Genomic DNA, 20,624 nt, shown 5'->3' on the forward strand with positions numbered 1-20,624 from the left:
TTAATGGCCTGCAGTCCGGACCGAATGGACTAAATCCCAATTTATTGCTCGTTTATGGTCTCCGGTTGGTCTTAAATGCTGTCTTAAACGTTGATTCTTCCGCCGTCACATGTGCCACTCTAGTTCTAGGCGCTTAAAGTAGATACATACGCTTTTCCGATGTGCTTCGGCAATATTCTAAGCATCCTAGGTTCTTGCCACCTGCCGTAAAGCGTCGGTCAACTTCTAACAGGTTTTTATGGGACCCTATAGTAGGAGGAAATCGGACTCAATTCCATAATACTAAGCTACTCTTTTTTTTTATATTTGATGGGTATAAAACCTGACGCAGTTGTAAGACTTGACAGAGGATACGAAGATGCTAGAGGATTCGGAAGATTCAATTTGTTCCAGAATATGTCGCTGATTTCAAACCGGGTTTTGAGAATTTGTTGAAATATTTGTTAAAAGTTTTTCGAAGACGATTTCTTTTATTCGGTAGTTTTTTGTATGATGAATTGAATTGTCACAGCATAAAAAATCGACTGCCATTCCTACTACCAAGCTTTATTCCAGTTACATGCTTACGAGAAATCGAAACGTCCAGGGGAATGTTGATAAGTTCCCTGTCCCGAAGTTGAGGTGCTACTCTCCTCCTGGATGTTGCATGGACTGCTAGCAGCGGTACTTGAAACCTCAAAACCAGTTTATGTTCGTCTCCTACTGCTGCTGCTGCTGCTGCTGCTGCTCTTGCTATTGCTGTTTGTGCCATTTTTCTTGCCGACGCTAACAGTTTCAAGTTTCTGGCAATGTTTGAACTGTTCGGACCATCCGCTACTTTTGCATGGCCTTATGAACCGGTCCCTCCGTGTCGCACCTGGAAGATAAAGCATAATGCTCTGCACGCCATCGGAAGATCGATTTCATTCCATTCCTTTCCTTTTTTGTCAATTTTTCTCACACTTTCCTCTCCGTTGGCTTCGGTGGACGCTGGGACCTCATGCCAAATGGCTCATGTTTCGTGAGCGAAGAGTGTTTTATTATTTATCACACGCAGTTAACGTTTCGCTGGAAGACTACTGAACCCCTTCGAACGGTTGAGGAGATGAGTGGAAATGGCTACAAGATTAAAAAATTGAACAACATCTTTTACCCCGGAGAATCGACTGTCATTCGTGAAAGTAGTCCGGAAAGTCTGTAATTACATTTTCATGTTAATTTATCACCGTTGTCTTTGTTTTGTGACTAGCCGAAGTGCTCATGTCCTCGAAAATTGTAGTTCTCGTGTTGTTGTCTTGCTTACGTTCAAATTAGCAGATTGATGGAGATCGATGGCAACATAAGAAAAAATATGTGAACAACGATCTTTTTTGTGCTTTTACACTTTTCAAGTTGAATACTTTCTTGGTAGGCAATGATAAAATGGTGAATGGTCCGTTATTCGATTAAGGATATAATGATACAAAGTACGCTCAGTACGTATGGAGCCACTCTCGTATGGCAAGCATTTTATGCTCGCAAAGAGAATTTTTCGAAACATTTTCTTATTTACGCGTTTCATGATTCAGTATCAAGACTCTCTACGAGCGATGCACGATGTGAAGACCGCAACATTTGCTTATGGTGATGTTGGTAGACGGGTGGTGTTGACTGACTGGTGATGTTGATAAATAATGCTTTGAGAGAAGCGGATTTACCGCCAAAGAAAACCGACTCTCTGTTTGCAGAGGACATTCACCATCAATTTTTATGAAAACATAGATTCGTCTAAAGCTAAAGCCTACGAAATTCAATAGCATTGATCTTAGAGGTTTATTTACTTATCTGAAATATGAATTTTTGTTTTCGAAAAAGCCAGAAGAGACCATCGCTAAATTTAAATAGTTTCTAAAGAAAAAGGAAAGGATCTTTGTAGGATTTTGTATTATTTTATCACCATTAAAAAATTTAGAATGGAAACGGAACAGCACGGAGCTTCGGTATCGATTAAAATTGTACACAGCAAAGAGGGCACCTTCATTAGGGACCGGCACTGTAAAAGGATATCTGAACAGCTCGGTATGCTGCGACGGCTTTCAGACGAGTCATCCTGCCCTACATTTATGTCACCACGACGGCACCTAGATGCGTATCAGCAGGGATTTAAATTGATAAAAAACCGCATCGATCAACCCCTGTCGCAGAGAGCCGTGGGTCGATGATCGCAAGCTTTGCGTCCTGGCAGGAGGGGGACTTCGATTCATTATAGCACCGTAACCGTAATCGAAACGGGCAATAAGCCTTAGGACTTTTGTATGTTGAAATGTTTTACTACAGGCTCCGGGCTACCTACGAAGAACCGGAAGGACGCAGGAATGTACCTTGGGTCTGCCAAGGGGGCCACCGATATTTCCTGTTTTTCAGTTGCCGTCCGGGTGCAGTATTTATTTCATTTACGTATGTGCCACTGTGCGTCCCTCTGGGAACGACACTCGACTTCGGGCGCGTGCAATTGGAATCAAGAGCTATCTCACGCCTTAACATGAGTTTCATCCATCGCAGTGATTGATTAGGCCTACCGGCACAGGACTAGCCACGGGAACATTTTTAGGTCCCAAAGGACTTGGTCTACAGAAGCAGCGCTATGACATCGATTGCGTTATTCGATAATGCTTTCCTACTTTTGCTGTCTCTTTCGTCCCATACATACCTAATGCAGAGTTTGTGTCAATCATCTGGTCGGCTGTTTTCTGCTGTGCGACCCTTTGTGGGATGAAGGACGAAACCGTCCTCTTTGACAGGTATAGAAAAATCAGGGGTCGAAAAGGGCGACAGCGAGTGTTCGAGACTTTTCCCTAGACATTCCCTCGGTGGCAGTACAATTTGCTTGGCCCACAATACTTCAAAAGCCCTTTACAGTATCCAGGATTACTAGGCTCAACTGCACGCATTCTCGATTTATGGCCCAGAGATTTTGACCTTCGCCTTCGTTGGCATTTCGTAAAATCGTCGCCATTGAAGTTCCCTATGGTCCTCGAAATTTGGACGAAACACAACACAGACACACACACATACAAGTTGTTTCATTCACAAAGAGAGAGAGGATTCGTGCTTGGCGCCAGCATTCTGCCAGACGTATTTCCGACAATTCTGAGAACTCGAGTCTCGGCGTGTTTGCAAGATGTTGCGACAAGCACTTGTTCTCGACTTTTTCTTTTTCACTAACCTTTAAGGGAAACACACAACACGTCAAACAAGGATGGAGTAGTGACATCAGCTCATACTTTTAAACCAACAATGTGTTTTGACCAAAAGTCTTGCGAAAACCAAACATTTACTGAATGTGAGTACAGTTTCGTATTTATGAGACAGTGATTTCGCAGACCTGAGTTTGAGAAATCCTCTCAACTTTAAACCGAAAACAATCTTTGACGAAACGATAATTGTTTTGAACAACGATGTGAACAAGGATTATTCGAGCAAACAGGATTTCGCATATGTGTCTAAACGTCATTAAATTCAGCACAGCAGGTTGTGAATCAATCATTTCCTTTCATTGTTTTCAATTCTACCGCAAGATCGCTCCTTGACTACGTAATGTAATTCTCTTGCACGAATCGCCTATGGAATCTTGACGTCTTTCGTTGTCACTACGTTTTTTTTCTGTCGCCACGGATCAATCATCTCTAGGTTCCGGTCACAGTGGTTCGACAGGTCAGGGCAGAATCAAGAACTTAGCATATCGAGAGAATACAAATGCGGTGCCACGCCGTGTTGACCGCGTGTTTCCCGGTGATTAGCATCTCTTGGGCATAATAAATAGCCGCTCGTCATGGCAACTAGTCCTCAACCTGAATGCCATGTTGGTTGTCCGGTGTTCCGTTGGTTTTTTCTTCCTTTAATAGTTCGGAGCCGACATAGCGGGTTCCATAAATTATCCTTCCACCTTGCGCAGTCGGGGCAAGCTTTTCACGTCCAATTGGGCAGTTGAACTCGTAACAATTGCCGGCGGAATGCTTTTAGACTTCGCGACAAACGAACTTATCTTCCTGTCAACGGCAAGAGTCACGTCAAATAAAATAGCCTATCGGCCAAAAATACCTTATCTCTACACTCTTCGGTATCGGTTGAACGGTGACACACAACTGGTACGAACATGCAACCTTTTGATAAACATTCTTGAACTGTGTTGTTCGAAGTGTATAACCATTGATGACTTCCATATCTACGGATGCTTTTGCAATTGGATTGGAGTGTCAAATTCGTTATTAATTCTAATGGAACATGTTTTATAATCAATATAGTAAAACTACGAAAACATTAAAATTAAACAGGTTAAAGTGCTAGAATATTCATTCTGATCTTAAACCAAAATGAAAAATTGTTTAATTGTTAAATATACCTGATTTTTTGTTAATGTACAATTTTCAGTTGGGATTGTTTTTCTGCAACATTCCTTCTGCGTATGATTAAAAACACTTCATCAAATGTCAGAGTCACAGTTTCTAATGCTAAATAAAGTTAAAATTTTATCCGTATTATTCACATCCCCAGAAAAATCATAAAACATATCAAACCTGGGCGGAAATAAAGCGCAAAATCGAAGGGGAATCTAAAAGAAACTAACAGTCGTTGCCGTCATATGTGAAATGCTCGTGTGATTCAGACTACAGACGATTGGATCACATTCTAGCCGCGTAAAGAGAAGCATAGCGTATTAGATTACATACTTGCTTCTGTCTCCCGACTCTCTAACGGATCGGGCAAATCATCGAGACACCGCACAAAGTGTGGAACTCTGGCTGTGGAAGTCTGGAGCTCGCCCGAGTGAGAGCAATAAAATTGGCGCCAGTCGTGTTGTGGAAAAAACAAACATTAACATTTGAATACCGTTTCCTATTTTCTTCCCCTTCGTACCGGAAACTCACTCAGCGGCACGGATGTAACATCATAAAGTTGCTACCGCAGCACGTCCAATCCGACCCATTTGGGCATTTCGATTCTCTTCCATCATTCCTGTTTCCATATATAGTTTTTACTACAATCGAATCATGTTTTAATTTTCGGGCACTGATGATACAAGGGTTGAAAAACATCAAGTCGCCATTCCGAGAGATGTCAAGGGTTGCGGACAACCATTGTATGCGTTGTGCCTCATAGACCCTCTGATTATTATTTTTTTTGGTAGATGTGAAAGGACTCTACCCCACATGGTCTGACAATATCCCTTGACATCGTCGCCTCTGAATTTTGCTATTGGCCCCTTAAACTATGCTTACGCTGCGGGAAAACTGGTCCCTTGATTGCAGTAAGTGTAAAGAGTCGCCCGTTAAAGTCGGGATTTACATTCTCACACTCTCGTTCTCTGGCTCAGGGGTCTGCGGACTTGCTACGGGGTACCAGATTATTATTTCAAAATTTCCCAACGATTCAACGATACCTGGCCTCTAATTGCAGGGAAGTAGTTCGTTCTAACGGTTCTTCAACCCTCCGAACCACGCGTACCGCTAACTACTCCCCATGTGATATTTAAATGGGAAGTCCAAGGAAGTGCCCGTGACGAGTTTGCTTTGCATAATTCAGTGCGATGGAAGGTTTTTTGCAAATGCAGTCGTCGCCTTCGTCGTCGGTTAGTCGTCGTCGTCATGTGCCGTACGCAAATTGCAGACAGGCGACAGTCGAAGACTCTGAAGGTCCCGAAGAGGGTGTTGACTGTCATTCGGAAACGGGAGAAGGTGTCCTAGCGGACTACTGGAGCCACCGCCATAGTTATTTATGGCTGCCATTAAATAATGTGTGCGGTAAATTTCATTTCTTCTTTATTCCTTCGTCGCGCGAGAAACATATTTTCTTGTTTCATCAAACCGCCGTCATCGATTCACCCCATGCAAGTGCAGTTTTACTTGTTTCCCTGTGCTACAGAAAATCGCAACGAAACTAGACGAAACGTGAAGACGACGTTTTCGCTTGAGGGAAGTTAACTTTTTAACCAAACTTTGGCCACAGTCGGAGTGTAGTTTCATTTTACTTTCTACCCACACAGCTGGCGATCTATTACCGTGCCTCGGGGAGCACTTATCAGAAACATAGCGTGCCGCATGTTAGTCATTGTCGATTAGTGGTTTGCGCAGAATAGTTTACGACAGCATGGTTGGTCCCGTTTTTTAACTCAGGTTTACTAAATATGCTGTGCTCGTAAGAACAGTAAAATGCGTTTCGTTTAAACTAAGTAAATCCATTTTGTTTTAATATTAAAGAAGCAGATTTTAAATACTAATGACAATGGCTGTAAGTTCCTGTTACTGCATTCTGCTCCTGCTGACAGCTGTCTTCATTAGGGTTATTAAGAAGTTTTCCGTGTTTGTGCGCACACACGGCAAGGTACCTAGCAACATCAACGACTTCGCCTTTCACAAGATACACTTACTTACGGTCTTTTTTTCTTCTCCCCGGTAGCCAATTGCAATTTGAAATTTAAATTTTTCCCAAGTAGCAGATGTCAGATGCTGAAACTAGATACGTCAGATTTTGTAGCGTAAACTTCCATTCCCTTCAGTGAAGGAACAACAGCGACAGCGCTCAGAGATTAAGGTTTCTGTTCCCGCGGCTGCCAAACACAATCAGTTTCCAATTCGCAATCATCGAGAAGGGAAAATGTTGATTTTTTACTTCACGCAAGAGGCATAAAAAAGTCTTCATTATACTGCAAGGAACTGAACTGTCCTTCGACGTGCTCGTATTTAATTCGTTCTGATTGTGATGCTTGAGACGCACGTTTTTTGCATTTGTGAGAAACTCTAGAAGCATGAACAAGATCGAACGTGTGGTTTGGCCGTGCTTTTATTTCTGTCTCACAATTATGTGCTGGGCGCTTATTTTTTATTCACGATTTTAAGAAGATCCTAGGATAAGGGCCACCGAATTTTTGAACGATACTGACATTCGGTTTTCAATTTACAATGGTTTTTGATAGTTTGTTCTATAGAGCTCATTGTACAGAGTAATTTGTAAATTTTGTTTTTGCAGGTACATGTGAGCCTCATTATTTAAGACCCAAACAGTTGTTCGATAATTTAATGGTACGAACGAACTAATCTGCTCTTTTCAATTAGTTTCCGGCACATTATTTTTTCATTTTTTGTAACGAATGTGAAGGAAATTTAAACAAGGATATCATTGACACCACTTATATTTTCTTACAAGAAATGTTTTAAAAATTCTACCGTAAATTCCATTTCAGCTGACCTAAAAGCAAGATGCGATCACTAATAAAGATTTAATTCAATTTTCCAATTACAGGTATCACCTGGGCTGACATGGTTGAATTGGTTGGAAAGCGAAAATAACGAGCACTAAGCCGAAGAACCTGTTCGATTTAACAAGCGTAAGGTGACAGAAAAACCTTAAGCCGCGCTAAAGCCAGATGTCGTCTCAACTCGAAAGATCGTAGAGAAAACGTTCAAGAACGAAGGCTATGCCCAAGATTGCTCCTCGCGATGACCTCTGGCCCACCGGTAAACTCCGTGTCGAGCTCTTCGTGCTAAATTTCCCCGTAATGTGACGTTAGTTCGGTGGATCTTGCTGCTCACACCGGCAACCGTAACGAAGAAAGTTGCCTTCGACATGTGCCGTGTTCGGTCTTGGGTGAACAAAATTTATATCCCAACTGTACTATGTTAGACCAAACGATGGGTCTGTAGAAAAGAAATCAATTTTATATCCGCCCACGGAATCGTGCAGTGTGAGTAAGTCTAAAAGTGAACCGCAAGCAATTCGAACGCCGCCAAGAAGCCATGCTTTTCCTGCGATAAGTCTTTCGGAAAGAAGGAAGTAAATTAGTGAAAAGCACTCATTCTCACAAGTATTGGGAATACGTAGTACCAGTATCTTCCGGGAAGTTCTCTTTCGCGGAGTAGCTAAAAGCAATAGTTCGCGAAACACGCCCGCCCTTCGACTTGACGTCGTTCCACACAGCACGGCAAGTACGGCTGCAACTTTGATTAAGAGAATTTGAGGAGGAGTGCATGGTGGGAAGTGCATGGAAGGAAGCGTAGTGGTGGATTAAATTGCCAAAGGTGTGCAACGAAAAAAGTTCTCCAATCACAAGGTGCTGGCGGTGTGTCTCGAGTCTAAAAAATGTCGGCAAAAGGTGAAACGTGAAAAATATGTGCTATACTCTCTCCGTAAATTACACTTTACTGGCAGCGCCATGCGTATGTCGATTGCAAGCGTCCTTTATCCTTTCGAAACCTTTCCAACGCTGGCAACGAGACCTAAGGTCGAAATGAGCCACCTTGTGTAGCATAAGTCACGGTCTGCACTACTCCTTTTCAATGTTCTGTGTGTGTATGTGTGATCCTGTACTTAGTGCATTGTTCGATAACTACATTGTCGCTCTGGTACTCCAACGGAGAACGAGTCCTGCTTTGCTGCAGCAGAAAAGTCAATAGCTTCAATGACGTTGACTGCAGACCATTTCCGGAATACGCGTCGGTTACACTGAACGGGTAACCCTCCATCCAGCAGCAACTAGACTGCCAACACCTAAGCCAACAGACCAACCCTCCGCCGCCAATATGAGGATAAGCAAGGCGACGCTGCTTCAATTATTTACCATCGGCTTATTTGGCTCGGTGGTCGATGTAATTGGCTCGCAGGTGAATAAGGACCGCCAGCGACCGTTACGTCAGCGGCAGTTAGTTAGTAGTGCACCGGTAGGTGGTCAACATGACGGAGATTTTGGTTACATTTCCGATGCAATGCTACCGGATGGAGATGTAAGTGAAGGAGGAGGTGGCCATCCTGGTGGCGGTGGTGTATCGAAATCAGATTTTTCGACTCCGCCACCATCGTCCTCGGGCACGGTGACTAACGTGAAACCACACCTATTCGCCGAGCACGACGATAGTGACGATGTGGAAGAAGATGGCTACGAAGAAGGCGAAGAGTTGCTTGGGAACTTCGATGACGACAGTCGAGGAGCTGATGATCGAGGTACGGCGACCGGTGACCATAAACACGATTCTCTCGACTACACCGACACCTTCGAGACCGCAGCAATCGATCACATCGAAAGCTTCGGTGCTGCAACGGACGGTACGCCACTTCCGGTTTTTCTGGTTGAACCCAAAAGTGCATACGTCTTGAAGAATCGCCCGGTGGAACTGTACTGTAAAGCGTCACATGCGCTACAGGTAAGTTCTTGCAATTATAAGTCGTCGATCTGCCAACCGCAAAGAAAAGTCTCAGAGCTTGGCTCTTAGTTTATTGAAGTACGCTGTCGAAAAATGTAGCTTATTTTATATACTCAAAGTCTAACCTCAGTCTCTGCAACCCCTTATGCGGTGTATCATCTTTGAGGAGTTGTTAGCTCGAACTCAGGCGGATAGAAAAACGACGTTATGTGTTTACGTTCACTACCTTCACCTCTGTCTCCATTGCAGATCTCGTTCAAGTGCAGCGGAAGCGCCAAACCGCCACCGACTGAGAACGAACACCACACCGACCCTCACAGCGGTATCCAGCTGCAGGAAGCAACAGCCACCATCACCCGGGAGTTGGTCGACGAGTACTTCGGCAAAGGCTCATTCAAATGCGAATGCCGGGCGTATTCATCCCGTGGCCACGTCAAGACACAACCAGTTACGATCCAAGTGGCAAGTGAGTGTTAATTACCGACTAGTTACCGTTTCTCTCCCATGACTTCGCTAAAAGGCACTCCCTCCCAGCATAGCCATTGACGTTAGTTATTTATTTATCGTATGATCATTATTTACTCTCTCTCTCTCTCGGGTTGCTTTCACATAATTTTATTTAACTTGAAACTTTGTGGATGGAAGCAAAGCAATGGTTTTTTGTTGAATTGAGAAAACCGAAGAGTGAAGTTGACTAAAGTTCCATTTTAGTCGGAGGAAAGCAACACAGTGTGAAAGGCATTTATTATTCGAAAATCTGCGAGGTACAGCCGGATCAATATAAATTTAGCTTGCATGCTTAAAGGCGACCACTTAATTTAGACCTTTCCGCCGTAATTCGATGTCAAAGTACCGGTTTCCTGATTCCCAAGGAGCGTGGATATTTCCTTACCTTCTCCAGTTACTGAACAGACTCATCCATTGTAGGCTGTATTTGGACAGCAGTGTATGCCTTGATCTGGCACTCACATTGGTTTCATTGCCATTTGGCATTTCATCTGTCCGCTAAGTGTATGCTAAGCTTTAAATTCATTGCACACCTGGGTTGATTCCTGGATTCCGTTCCGTTTGCTAATGGACACTGGATGCGATTTCGCTTCATTCACTTTTTTCTCACTACGAACGAATGCGCCTTGGAGTCGGTTTCTTCATCCATTAGCGAAATCAAAAATCGAAAGCCGTTATACATATTCATTGGGTCAATGGCGAGAAAAATAATTCAACTGAACTTTCGCGGGATTAAATGTATACTTTAATCTTGTTTTATTTGCTCTATTCTGTGGGTCTCCGAAATAAAATGATCAAAGAAAGGTGAAAAGTTAAAAACAAAGCAAACATATTGGACCTATGTCAAATATTGTAAGTGAAGTATACTTACGTGCTATCGAATACACCACGAATATTGCTTTAGAAAAAAAAGGAAAAACGAAAGGCCTTTCCTACAGTTCCCATAAACCTTTTTTATGGTTCCCACAATTAGAAACATTCTTTTATTGGAACCGTACATCATCTGCGCCCAAAATTCTTAAACCCCTAATTCCTGGACTCTAAAATATCTATAATTTAAAGGAATGCTCCTCCTTTCAACTAAAAAGAACATCCTACAATTCGTTCGGAATTTACGAAGGTTGATATTATCTAGTTCCCCACTGTGTGTCCTTCGGTCAATTCTCTTTCTTTGCGCCGGCGTCGTTTGATTTATGAAATTTATTAGATCCTCCTTTCTGGGTACGATAAACTACAGCCTGACTCAAAAACCCAAGGGAACTTTTTTTACTTTTTTTTTAGTATTGAATATGTGAAGGAAATTAAACATGATTCCGTGACTACTTTTAAACAAAAGCATACAAAGAATGGAAATAATCTTTAGAAAACTATAACATTAAACTAATGATTGTAAGAAACAAGATCATCAATCGGCCAAAAGATGATTAGAATTACTACAGAATACGGCATAATACCGTTTAAATAATATTTACATGTCGTCAGACCCGGTAGTTTCTCAAAGTTCTTGTTCGACATTCCTAACTTCGTTTTAAATTGTACTGTCGATGATTTTTCTAAAAGTTTTTGTTCACAACCTTCTATCGTCTGCTTGTTTATGTAGAATATTGTTTGAAAAATGTATATTAAACTATTGTTCTATTTGATCAATTTGCTCGTTTGCTTGATTGCTCTCAATTTACGCTATTTGATACTTTTTTTGCTTTAGTTGGACGTTGATAAAAAATACTGATGTGTTAGCACTGTTTGCGTTGCTCTCTACCATAGTGTAATCAATTTTAAACATTCATATAAAACTTGTTCAGTAGCTGCGTGATCGTCCATCGCAAAGTGATTCTACTTCTTCAACATTGGGTTTCTTGATCTTAGACCAAAGCTTACGAATTGTCACCACGACAGGCTCTATAACTAACCGGGCGTCAATTGTCGAGCTAATGTTGACGGCTATAATCCTATTATCTTGATATAACTTTGCATATTACCGCACAGCAGAAGCGAAACGTTTTGTTGACTGTGGGCACTACTTTGCACGAGCTCCATTACAAACTCGCGAATGGATTGCAAAGCAATAGAAATGTTCGCTTGCTGACACGTCAGATATGTGGCCACGGCGACGATCAGAAACGACTAATCAAACAGAAAGCAGGGCTATGATCGCAAGAAGCTGTTTTCCATAAAAGCGACAAAAAAGTTGCGTCTCAGAGTATTTCTTGACAGTGTTTGAAGCCATTCACTTGGTTGGTTGCTTGCTTAGGTGCCTATGTTTATATTGTCTTACCTCATTGGTTGTCGTTTCCCGTTACACACGTCTGTGATAAGATCATTGAGCGGTTGACGTGTGAAGCATGGTCAACCGTTAGGCAGGTAGATCTCTAGAAACGACCCGGAACGAATAACAAACTTAAAAAAACGTGGTTGAGCAGAGTTTAAGGTTATTTATGACGCTGAAGCTGGCTGCAAACGAAGAGAAACTATTGGGGATGGTAAGAGATAATAAAACAATTGAGAATCATAAGCATTGCTCGGCGAGCAAACAAACACCATGTCAGTAGATGGCAATGTTTATATTCATTTATCATTTCATTGAGATTCTCTTCCTATGATTTAGTTGGGCTCGACTCTATAAAACTGCAATGGAAAGGTATATTAGGAGCATTATGTCTTGATTTGTTTATGAAACCGTAAAATCCTAATTGTGATAAACCTTGTACATACAATAGAAATAGAAGCTGCTTCTAGTAGTGGTGAACATGTGAAGTTGTGGACTTTCAAAAAGTTTTTTAAAAGTACTGAAAACATAAGAAAATCCAAAAATGTAACAAAGTAGTAGGTTAATGACAATAGAGGAAGACTTTTGTCTTATGATGTGTCATGGTGCTTCCAGAGCATGAAAATAAATGTTGAGGGAGCTAAATAATTTAATTCACGAGAAAACCCGTTGTTTAAGCCGCGAACTTTACACCCAACATCAATCATCCAGTTCAACATGTCGATGCTTGCCGCCGTAGAGCATGGTTTTGAAAAACTAATTATTCAGACTATGAAGTTCCCACCACAAACAGGGAGGCTTGCAACGAAACTTTGTCAAAAGACGTTAGGGACGTAGTCTAATAAATATCCAACAACCATCCTGGAACCATATGGCATCGGAAATAGAAGGAGACGTTTTTGAGGACCATTCAACAAAATACCTTCTTCTTCTTTTGGGGTCTAAGGTCTAAGCGGTCGACCACCTTGAGTGACCGCTAGTCCGGGAATGTGCTCCGATGCACCGATGGGTTATTTATTGGGGCCGTTCGGTCCGTAATTTCGAAGGCGAAGAATGGTGACATTTGTAAGCATGTTCCGTGAAAGGGCAGTTTATGTTTCAAGAAGTACGTCTTTTTCAAACACCCAACATCATCGGCATCTATAAACGATGCAGAACAAGGTATCGGATCGCAGGTTTGGCCGATGACAACGCCTGCTCAATGATTCGGTTGAAATGCAAATGAATTTTCGTTCGCTCCCAAGCAGCGGAATCAACATGTGTGCTGTGTTGGCAACCCTCGTCAAATGTTGTAACGATCATTGAAATTCAAGCTTTGGTCGAAGTGCGATCCGAGTTCGTTGTTGGACAAAACGTGGGTATTTAGCTTTTATTAAAAAAAAATGATGTCGTAGTTTCAAACTCAAACATGGTTTCTTTTTTCATAGTACGCAGCTATTTCATTCAACAAACTTGCAGCAAATGAAATAGTTTTTATAGTGATGCGTTTAGATAAATTTGTTAGTTCAATTCTACATTGTACTACTTATGCACAAGTAGTCAAATAAACCTAGAATCCTTGGGTATGACATTTATCACCGATATTTTCATGCACATTGGCAACTCATGCGTTGTTGGTAGCATGTTTACAGAAGGATTGTTTCCCATGAGCACCTCATCGCTATTTCAATTTCGCAATTGCTTGTACCTACTCCAGCATGTTAATGGCAATCCAATGGTTGTCCGTATGGTCCTCACGCAGTCAAGCAACAGTCCGTTGTAATCGATACTTTCTAAAAGCCAACCAATTGACGCCACCTTTCTATGAACAGTTTACAAGATAGGGTCAATTGCAGGCCCCAAATCTTCTCAGTTGGCTTGATACATGAAATCTTCAAGAGCTCTTGGCAATTGGAAAAAAAACAGATTCAGCAGGGGTACATGGTATCTATTCGAATGAATCGAATTGTTTGCACAAACACACATGTAATGTGCCGCAAAATGATTGCTTGTTGATGGGCAATTGCTCGCGGTATGTACTTAAAACATAATAAGTTCAAACAATACAAGGGGAAGTGAAGTTATCGCAAACATTTATTGTAGATCTATTACCTCATCGCACACATAACTTCCGTGGGAAAATGCCTCCTATACCAAACATTAGGCGAAATGTAGTTGAATATCTAAAATGGCTCATTACAAAATTTTGCCTTCAATGTTTTACAACATGAATTACATTTCTTTTAAAGATGAATGAAATTTAGTCGTAATGCCGAAATGTGTATGCTTCAACGCGATAGAACTCGTTTTTGGTTTAAATCGTTTTACGGCTTCAAGTATGTGGTAAATGCTACGGGAGACTATGCTGTTGTCTTTCAGCTCCCCTTAACCTTTAAGAAGTCCACTGTACTGCTGATGCATCGTCTGGAAAGCTGTCTCCCTGAAAACCTAATTCTTGTTTGTTGTTAACCTCACCAGTTCTCATCGTATTACTCCTATTCCTTTTCTTTCTTTCGCAGCCATCAAGAAGCAAATTAACATTACGCCGAAGACCGTGCGCGTCAGTACGGGTGGTCGAGCCGAGCTGATTTGCAACGCAAGCGCAACTCCGGTGGCCAAAGTAGTCTGGCAGAAGAATGGTGTTACACTGCACGCCAACCCACCGTACGTCCTGCTCGCCGAAAACTCCCTCCTGATTGCACGGGTTGAAATGCAGGTAAGAGTTGTGCTCCGTAATGCGTTTCTATTGCTGTCCTTCATGGTTGCATTAATTTATCAAGAAAAAGGTATTAGGTCCCAGATTTTCTAGAGCGCTGTAGAATGGAATTCAAGACAGGATCATACCAACGGAAGAGGATGCATGGATTTTTTTTATTACCGAAAGCCACAGTCATATCAATTTCAGAAGCATATTTTTCTAATCTTCTTTGATGGAATAACGATTGAGCTAGGCTAAACCGAATCTTTCCTCTCGGTCCCTGTGATATAATATATCAAGAGGAGTTGATTACAGCGTCGGATGGACAATGGAAATCCTGAAGCACCTGAGTGATGACGGGTTTTTTATTGCCATCTTGGCAATACTCGTCATTTTCCGAAAGAAACAAAAATGTTCCACGAGCATTCTGCTCTTCAATTCGTTCCCGTTGTCAGAATTTTCCAAGGCGTTTTGTGTAGGTTCTGATCCTTGCCATCCAGCACAACTTGAATCGAAGCTGGAAGAAAAAAAAAACTCTCTGAAAAAGTTCCCGTGAACGAAACTTGTTACATCGCTCCGTTCGGTTTTGTAACTTCAGAAAGTATTTCGATTCCCGACCACAGCGGGAAGGCGCCGTGGTTAGGACCGCCGCTGGGCGGTGAGCAGCTGTTATTATCCTTCTCTGGATGTTCAAATTTCCATTCTTCAACGATAGGAAACGATCCTTTTCTGGGCGTAGACGTGTTGTAATCGGCCCTGTTGTTCATTTTCAAATCCCGATTCCTTCCTTGACTCTTCGAATGCCTTCTTTAGTTTTCTTTTGTTGCTTTTCGTGTTTTTCTCTAAGATCTTTTCTTTCTCGTTCTCTCTCATTATAGGACATGGCCAATTATACATGTATCGCGGAGAACATAGCAGGCAAACGTATTTCGGAACCAGTTCCAATCACCGTCTTCGGTAAGTGCTCGTCGGCCTCTGTCTGTCATCTGGTCAGTTCATGTAACAAATGCCTTTGTGAGTAGAGAAGCGGTCAAAAGGCGTTTGCCTGTAAGCGTTAACTTACAAGTATTTCTACGAAACGCATCGGTTTCTTGATAATGGACTTTCCCTAAGCAATATATAAAACGGGTACAACTTCTTCTAAAGTATGGAAGCATCTTATGTCGTTCTCACAGGTTGTTTTTATTATTCATTTTCTTATTTCATTTGCATATATTATCCAAACTATTCCCTCCTCTAATCATAGTACGTCGCTGGTACACCCTCACTACTCAGTTAACATCACTGCCCATTATTGGATATGCGAGTGAATCCTGAGGGGAATATTTCTAAATTTTCAAATATATCGGGATTCCAAAGGAAAAAGGAGCAGGAAACCCTAGGGTTTCAAATATTCGACCCTCGTGAAAAATGTGGGCCAATTGTATACGTGATGATTGATTTGCATAAATTTTCCGCCCGTCACCAATTGAACGGTTGTAACACTGTGGGTGCGAAAAGCGCTCCAACAAAAAGAAAAATGCGGGAGAGTTTTCCTACAAAGGTGTTGGAGAAAAAACCACACAATGTCTTCTGGGATCTCTCTCTTCAGTCCCATGAGATTGATTAACATCAAACTTGTCATTATTCCATCATTCAAACCATGAGGGGTACTTATGGACTTCTGTTGTTTCATCTACGTTTCCAAATAGTAAGCGTTGGTCCCAGGACATCAATCCATTGATGGAAAAATAGAAACCTAAAAGTGTTACCTAATTTAATATAAAACTCTCGAGCCATTCGAATAAGGTGAACTGCTTTGTATTGCAATGAATTATCAAGTAGGAACCAAATCAAAGCAAATTGCAAATAACATTTTTAATCGAATGCAATTCGGTTTTCTTTCACCAAAATGCAGACAAATTTGGATTCAGCAAATTTCTATCGAACGATCTTAAACATCTTGGCAGGTCAAAGACCCATCCCGTGTCAAAGTGGGATGCATTAGATAATAAGGGTATCGTTTTACTTAAAGTTCGCTTGAGAGGGTTTTCTTATCATCCTCAGCACCTAGAATTAGAATTTGATTGTCTTCTTAAAATTCCTTTCTATGTTTCTGATTTTACATTTTTTCTTTTTCCTGTCTATCTACACCTTTCTGGATGGTTTAGCAGTTCTTACCCTTTCGTGCGGACCCAGAACTTGACGACCATAAAACACATACAAATGCCATTCGGTTTTCTACCACGCATTGCTTTAAAATAGCTCCTCCTGCTGCCGTTGCTTCCACGCGCTTTCTGATGTTTTATCTCGACAATGTGTCACATTGAAAATCTTTTAGTTCATTAATGGGTTATAGATAATGTCCCAGCATTTAAAAACCTTTAAACCTTTCCTTTTTTATTTAAAGCCACAGGAATGAGTTGAGAAATTTAATTCAATATTCTGTGTAGTTTGTTTTTGTTGTGTGGCGTTTCACTGCTAGTTAACCACGAGGAGAGGACTAAAAATACGTGTGTTGAACTTTGACACAATATTGCATGTAATATTACGTTACACATTATCAGCATTGTCTCCCACGAGAAACGCAATTAAGAGCAAACTCCGAAATAAAATGCACTTCAAATTATCAATAGAATGGTGTTGTAGTCTATTAATAACCTTCGCCGTGGCCAAGTTTAAGGTTCCCTAGTCCTCTTATCCGTTTTCATGTCGCCATAACTGTTATAGACAACGACACATAAATTTAAGGATTACTTTTTGACGATTGGATTCCAAGAACCCGCTGTTGTGAGCGTTGTTTTACGATGGGTGATCTATCATGCTTATTACAGCTACAGCTGGAGGCGGCCTGTTCTAATATAGTTTTATTGTATGACCCCTATGTTGAAATGGGTTTTCGTTTACTGTTTTTTCCTACCCAACAGTTGATGGCGGCTGGAGCCCATGGGGTTCGTGGACCGACTGTAAATGTCCTGGGCATCCGAAACAAGGTCAAAAGCGGACGAGAGTGTGCAACAGCCCAGTCCCTCTGAATAGTGGTGCACCTTGCCCAGGGCCGAGCACTGAATCAACTTCCGATTGTCTACCCTGTTCCGGTAAGTTTACACGTTTTCATACACTACTCTATTTGTTTACCTATTTAGTTTCTATTTATTTTCGGACAAAACCTCGGATAATCATAATTTGCTTTCATCACTATCAAAGACTAACAGTGTTCTGTATTGTATAATTTATCATAATTTAATAACAACGAATATGATTAAGTTACACTTCTCCAATAACATCGTTGCACACACCTCCATTTCATGCTTAACATTGATCGCCTCGCGTGTTTCGTTTGATTAGATGATGTGCAAATCGTCAATCCTGACGGCTATCGTGTGAACGGTAAGACTATTTTTGTGCCCCAACTAAATCTTCAGTGCTCCTACTCTTTTTTCACTTTAGAAGCAGGAACATAACATGTAGAAAAATAGATAGTTATTCCAGTCAGTTATCTATGTTGATGTACTAGTTTATTATTTTCATGCGTTTTCAATTTTCGCGTTTTTTCATGCTTTTTCAAACACTTTACTACAAAACCACACTTACTGCAAAAGGCTTTATTTTCTAATTTCTTTTTCACCATTGACATTGGGCAAACAAAGATCACCTTCTCGTCAATGATGTGTTCAATGCTATTCTGTAGTAGTAGTAGTAATATATTTTCATTGTTGATTTGTTTGTTTACATAGTAGTTTGCCAATAGGCTCTTAATGGGTACAGTTTTCTTCTCCTCATTACCGTATAAATTTATAACCTAATCTGGTGGTAACGCATTTATCGTTATTCGACCATGTTGGTGGCTGGAGAGAAGATGCAGGAAAACTTGAAAGGAAAAAAAAAACCTGCGCTGGTTGGTTTTAAGGTTAACTTAAACAAAACTTAACTATTTCCTTATCTAACTTAAGACTATTTGGTTTGTTTACTAACTAAGTTACATTTGGTTGGGCATGTTGGGTGGTTGTGTGTGCTATTTCCTGAACTATTGTGTTGTTTCGATGGAAATTCAATGTCAATTTGGCAATGTGTTGGTTGAAAGTGGGGATGTTGCCCATTTTGTGAATAACTGTTGTTTTCTGCCATGGAGGTAGGTTGAGGATGACTTTAAGAAATTTGTTCTGGATTGTTTGGAGTTTTTGTAAGTGTGTTTGAGCGCAGCTGGACCAGATGGGAGCTGCGTATGACATGATTGGTCTGATTAATGATTTGTAGATAAGGATTTGGTTTCTTATTGACAGTTTGGATCTTCTGTTGATGAAGCAGTATATGCTTCTGAATATTTTTTCACATTTGAACCCTATGTTTTCGATGTGTGTTTGGAACGTTAGACGCTTATCAAGGAGTACTCCTAAATATTTTGCTGACTATTTCCATGGAATTTCGGTGTTGTTAATTTTTGGGCAAAGGCTTGGGGTTCGGCGTTGGCTTGTGCATCTTGTAAAATATATGGCCTCAGATTTTGTGTCGTTAATTTTAAGTTTCCATGTGTTGCAATAATTGAGTACTTTTGAAGGGCTCCGTTAAGTTTGTTAGTGACACTGTTTGGGGTTGTCCCCTCGGCGCTGATGGCATAGTCGTCCGCGTATAGATATTGTGTGCAGTTTTGGACTCTGGGGATGTCCGAGATGTATATATTAAACAGAATTGGAGATAGGACACTCCCTTGGGGGACTCCTGCAGTTGGTTTGAATACAGTAGATTGTGCTTTCCCGATGTGTACGATGTTTGTTCTATCCGAGAGAAACGATTGTATTATATTTATAATTGGTTTGGGAAAATTTGTTTGGATTAATTTGTATACTAGACCACTATGCCAGATGGAGTCGAATGCTTTTTCAGTATCCAGCAATACTAGTCCTGTTGATCTCTTTTTTTCTCTGTTAACCATGATATTTTTGGTTAATCTGTATATTTGGTGCGTGGTGGAAAGAGACGGTTGAAAACCATATTGTATGGTGGGTATTATTTTGTTTTCCTCCACGTGTTGTCTTATTCTTGTTGCGATGACCTTTTCGAGGAGTTTTCCCAGACAACTTAACAAACTGATCGGCCTGTAACTTTCTGGATTTCTGGTGTCTTTACCGGGTTTTGCGATGGCTATTATTTTTGATTTTTTCCAGTTTTGTGGGAAATATCCTATTTTCAGACACCCGTTGAATATGTGCTGCAATAATATGATTGCTTTTTGTGGCAGGTTCTTAAGCGATCTGTTGTTTATTTCATCCAAACCTACTGACTTTTTGTTTTTGAGGTTTCGAATTATGTTTTGGATTTCCCGCGGCTTGATCAGATTGGTTTGAGGATTTACGTTTGAACTGGTGTTGTTGTTGTAGTCGTTAACGGTGGATTCTACCCTTCTGTCCATTGGGCTTTTTAGGTTTTGCGTTATTGTATGTGATTTTTCGAAGCAATTTTTAATAGCTTCGCTTTTTTCTTGGGGGTTTAGCAGGAGTACGCCATTTACTTTCAAGGGGGGTGTGGTTTTGTGGTTTCTTTGGATGATTTTGAGAAATTTCCAGATTTTGTTGCTGCTCGGTGGTTCACGATTAATTGACTGTAGTAGGTTGGACCACGAGTTATTACGCAAATCGTTTAGTTTGCTCCGGATGAGTTGCTTGAGTGTGTTGTATGTGTTTCTTGTTTGGTCATTTCTTCTATCTCTTTGCCATTTTTTCCTGTACATGTTCTTTAGTTTGATCAGGTTGAGTATTTCGTCGGGAATTTTTAGCTTGAAATTGCCCGGGGTGATAAGTGGTACTGCTGTATTATGAGCTTCTATTATGTTGTTGCTTAGCATCTGTATTTTCTTATCGATTTGTTCTTGGTTGTGTATTTGGTCAGTATCGGCATTTAGGTTGATTTTGTTGTTTATAATGCTTCGAAACTTTTGCCAGTTTGCTGCAGAGTAGTCACGTATTTGTTTGGGCGGGAGTACTATGTTGTTTGTGTTAAGGACTTGAAATACTACCGGAAGGTGGTCCGATGACAGTTCGGTTTT

General features: G+C 41.0%; 1 protein-coding gene across 1 annotated transcript in view; it reads left to right on the plus strand.

Annotated features, from left to right (window-relative positions):
• Nucleotides 1–8,534: 8,534 nt before the first annotated feature.
• The window catches only part of LOC131207736 (netrin receptor unc-5-like), a 48,320-nt gene continuing 36,230 nt past the window's right edge, over nt 8,535–20,624 (plus strand). The window contains exons 1-6 of the mRNA XM_058200361.1: nt 8,535–9,152; nt 9,402–9,618; nt 14,424–14,620; nt 15,481–15,559; nt 17,509–17,679; nt 17,930–17,971. Of these exons, the coding sequence (XP_058056344.1) occupies nt 8,535–9,152; nt 9,402–9,618; nt 14,424–14,620; nt 15,481–15,559; nt 17,509–17,679; nt 17,930–17,971 (1,324 nt within the window). The remainder of the gene's footprint in view (nt 9,153–9,401; nt 9,619–14,423; nt 14,621–15,480; nt 15,560–17,508; nt 17,680–17,929; nt 17,972–20,624) is intronic.

This window comes from Anopheles bellator, chromosome 2 (genome assembly GCF_943735745.2).
Source record: "Anopheles bellator chromosome 2, idAnoBellAS_SP24_06.2, whole genome shotgun sequence".
Lineage (NCBI taxonomy): Eukaryota > Metazoa > Arthropoda > Insecta > Diptera > Culicidae > Anopheles > Anopheles bellator.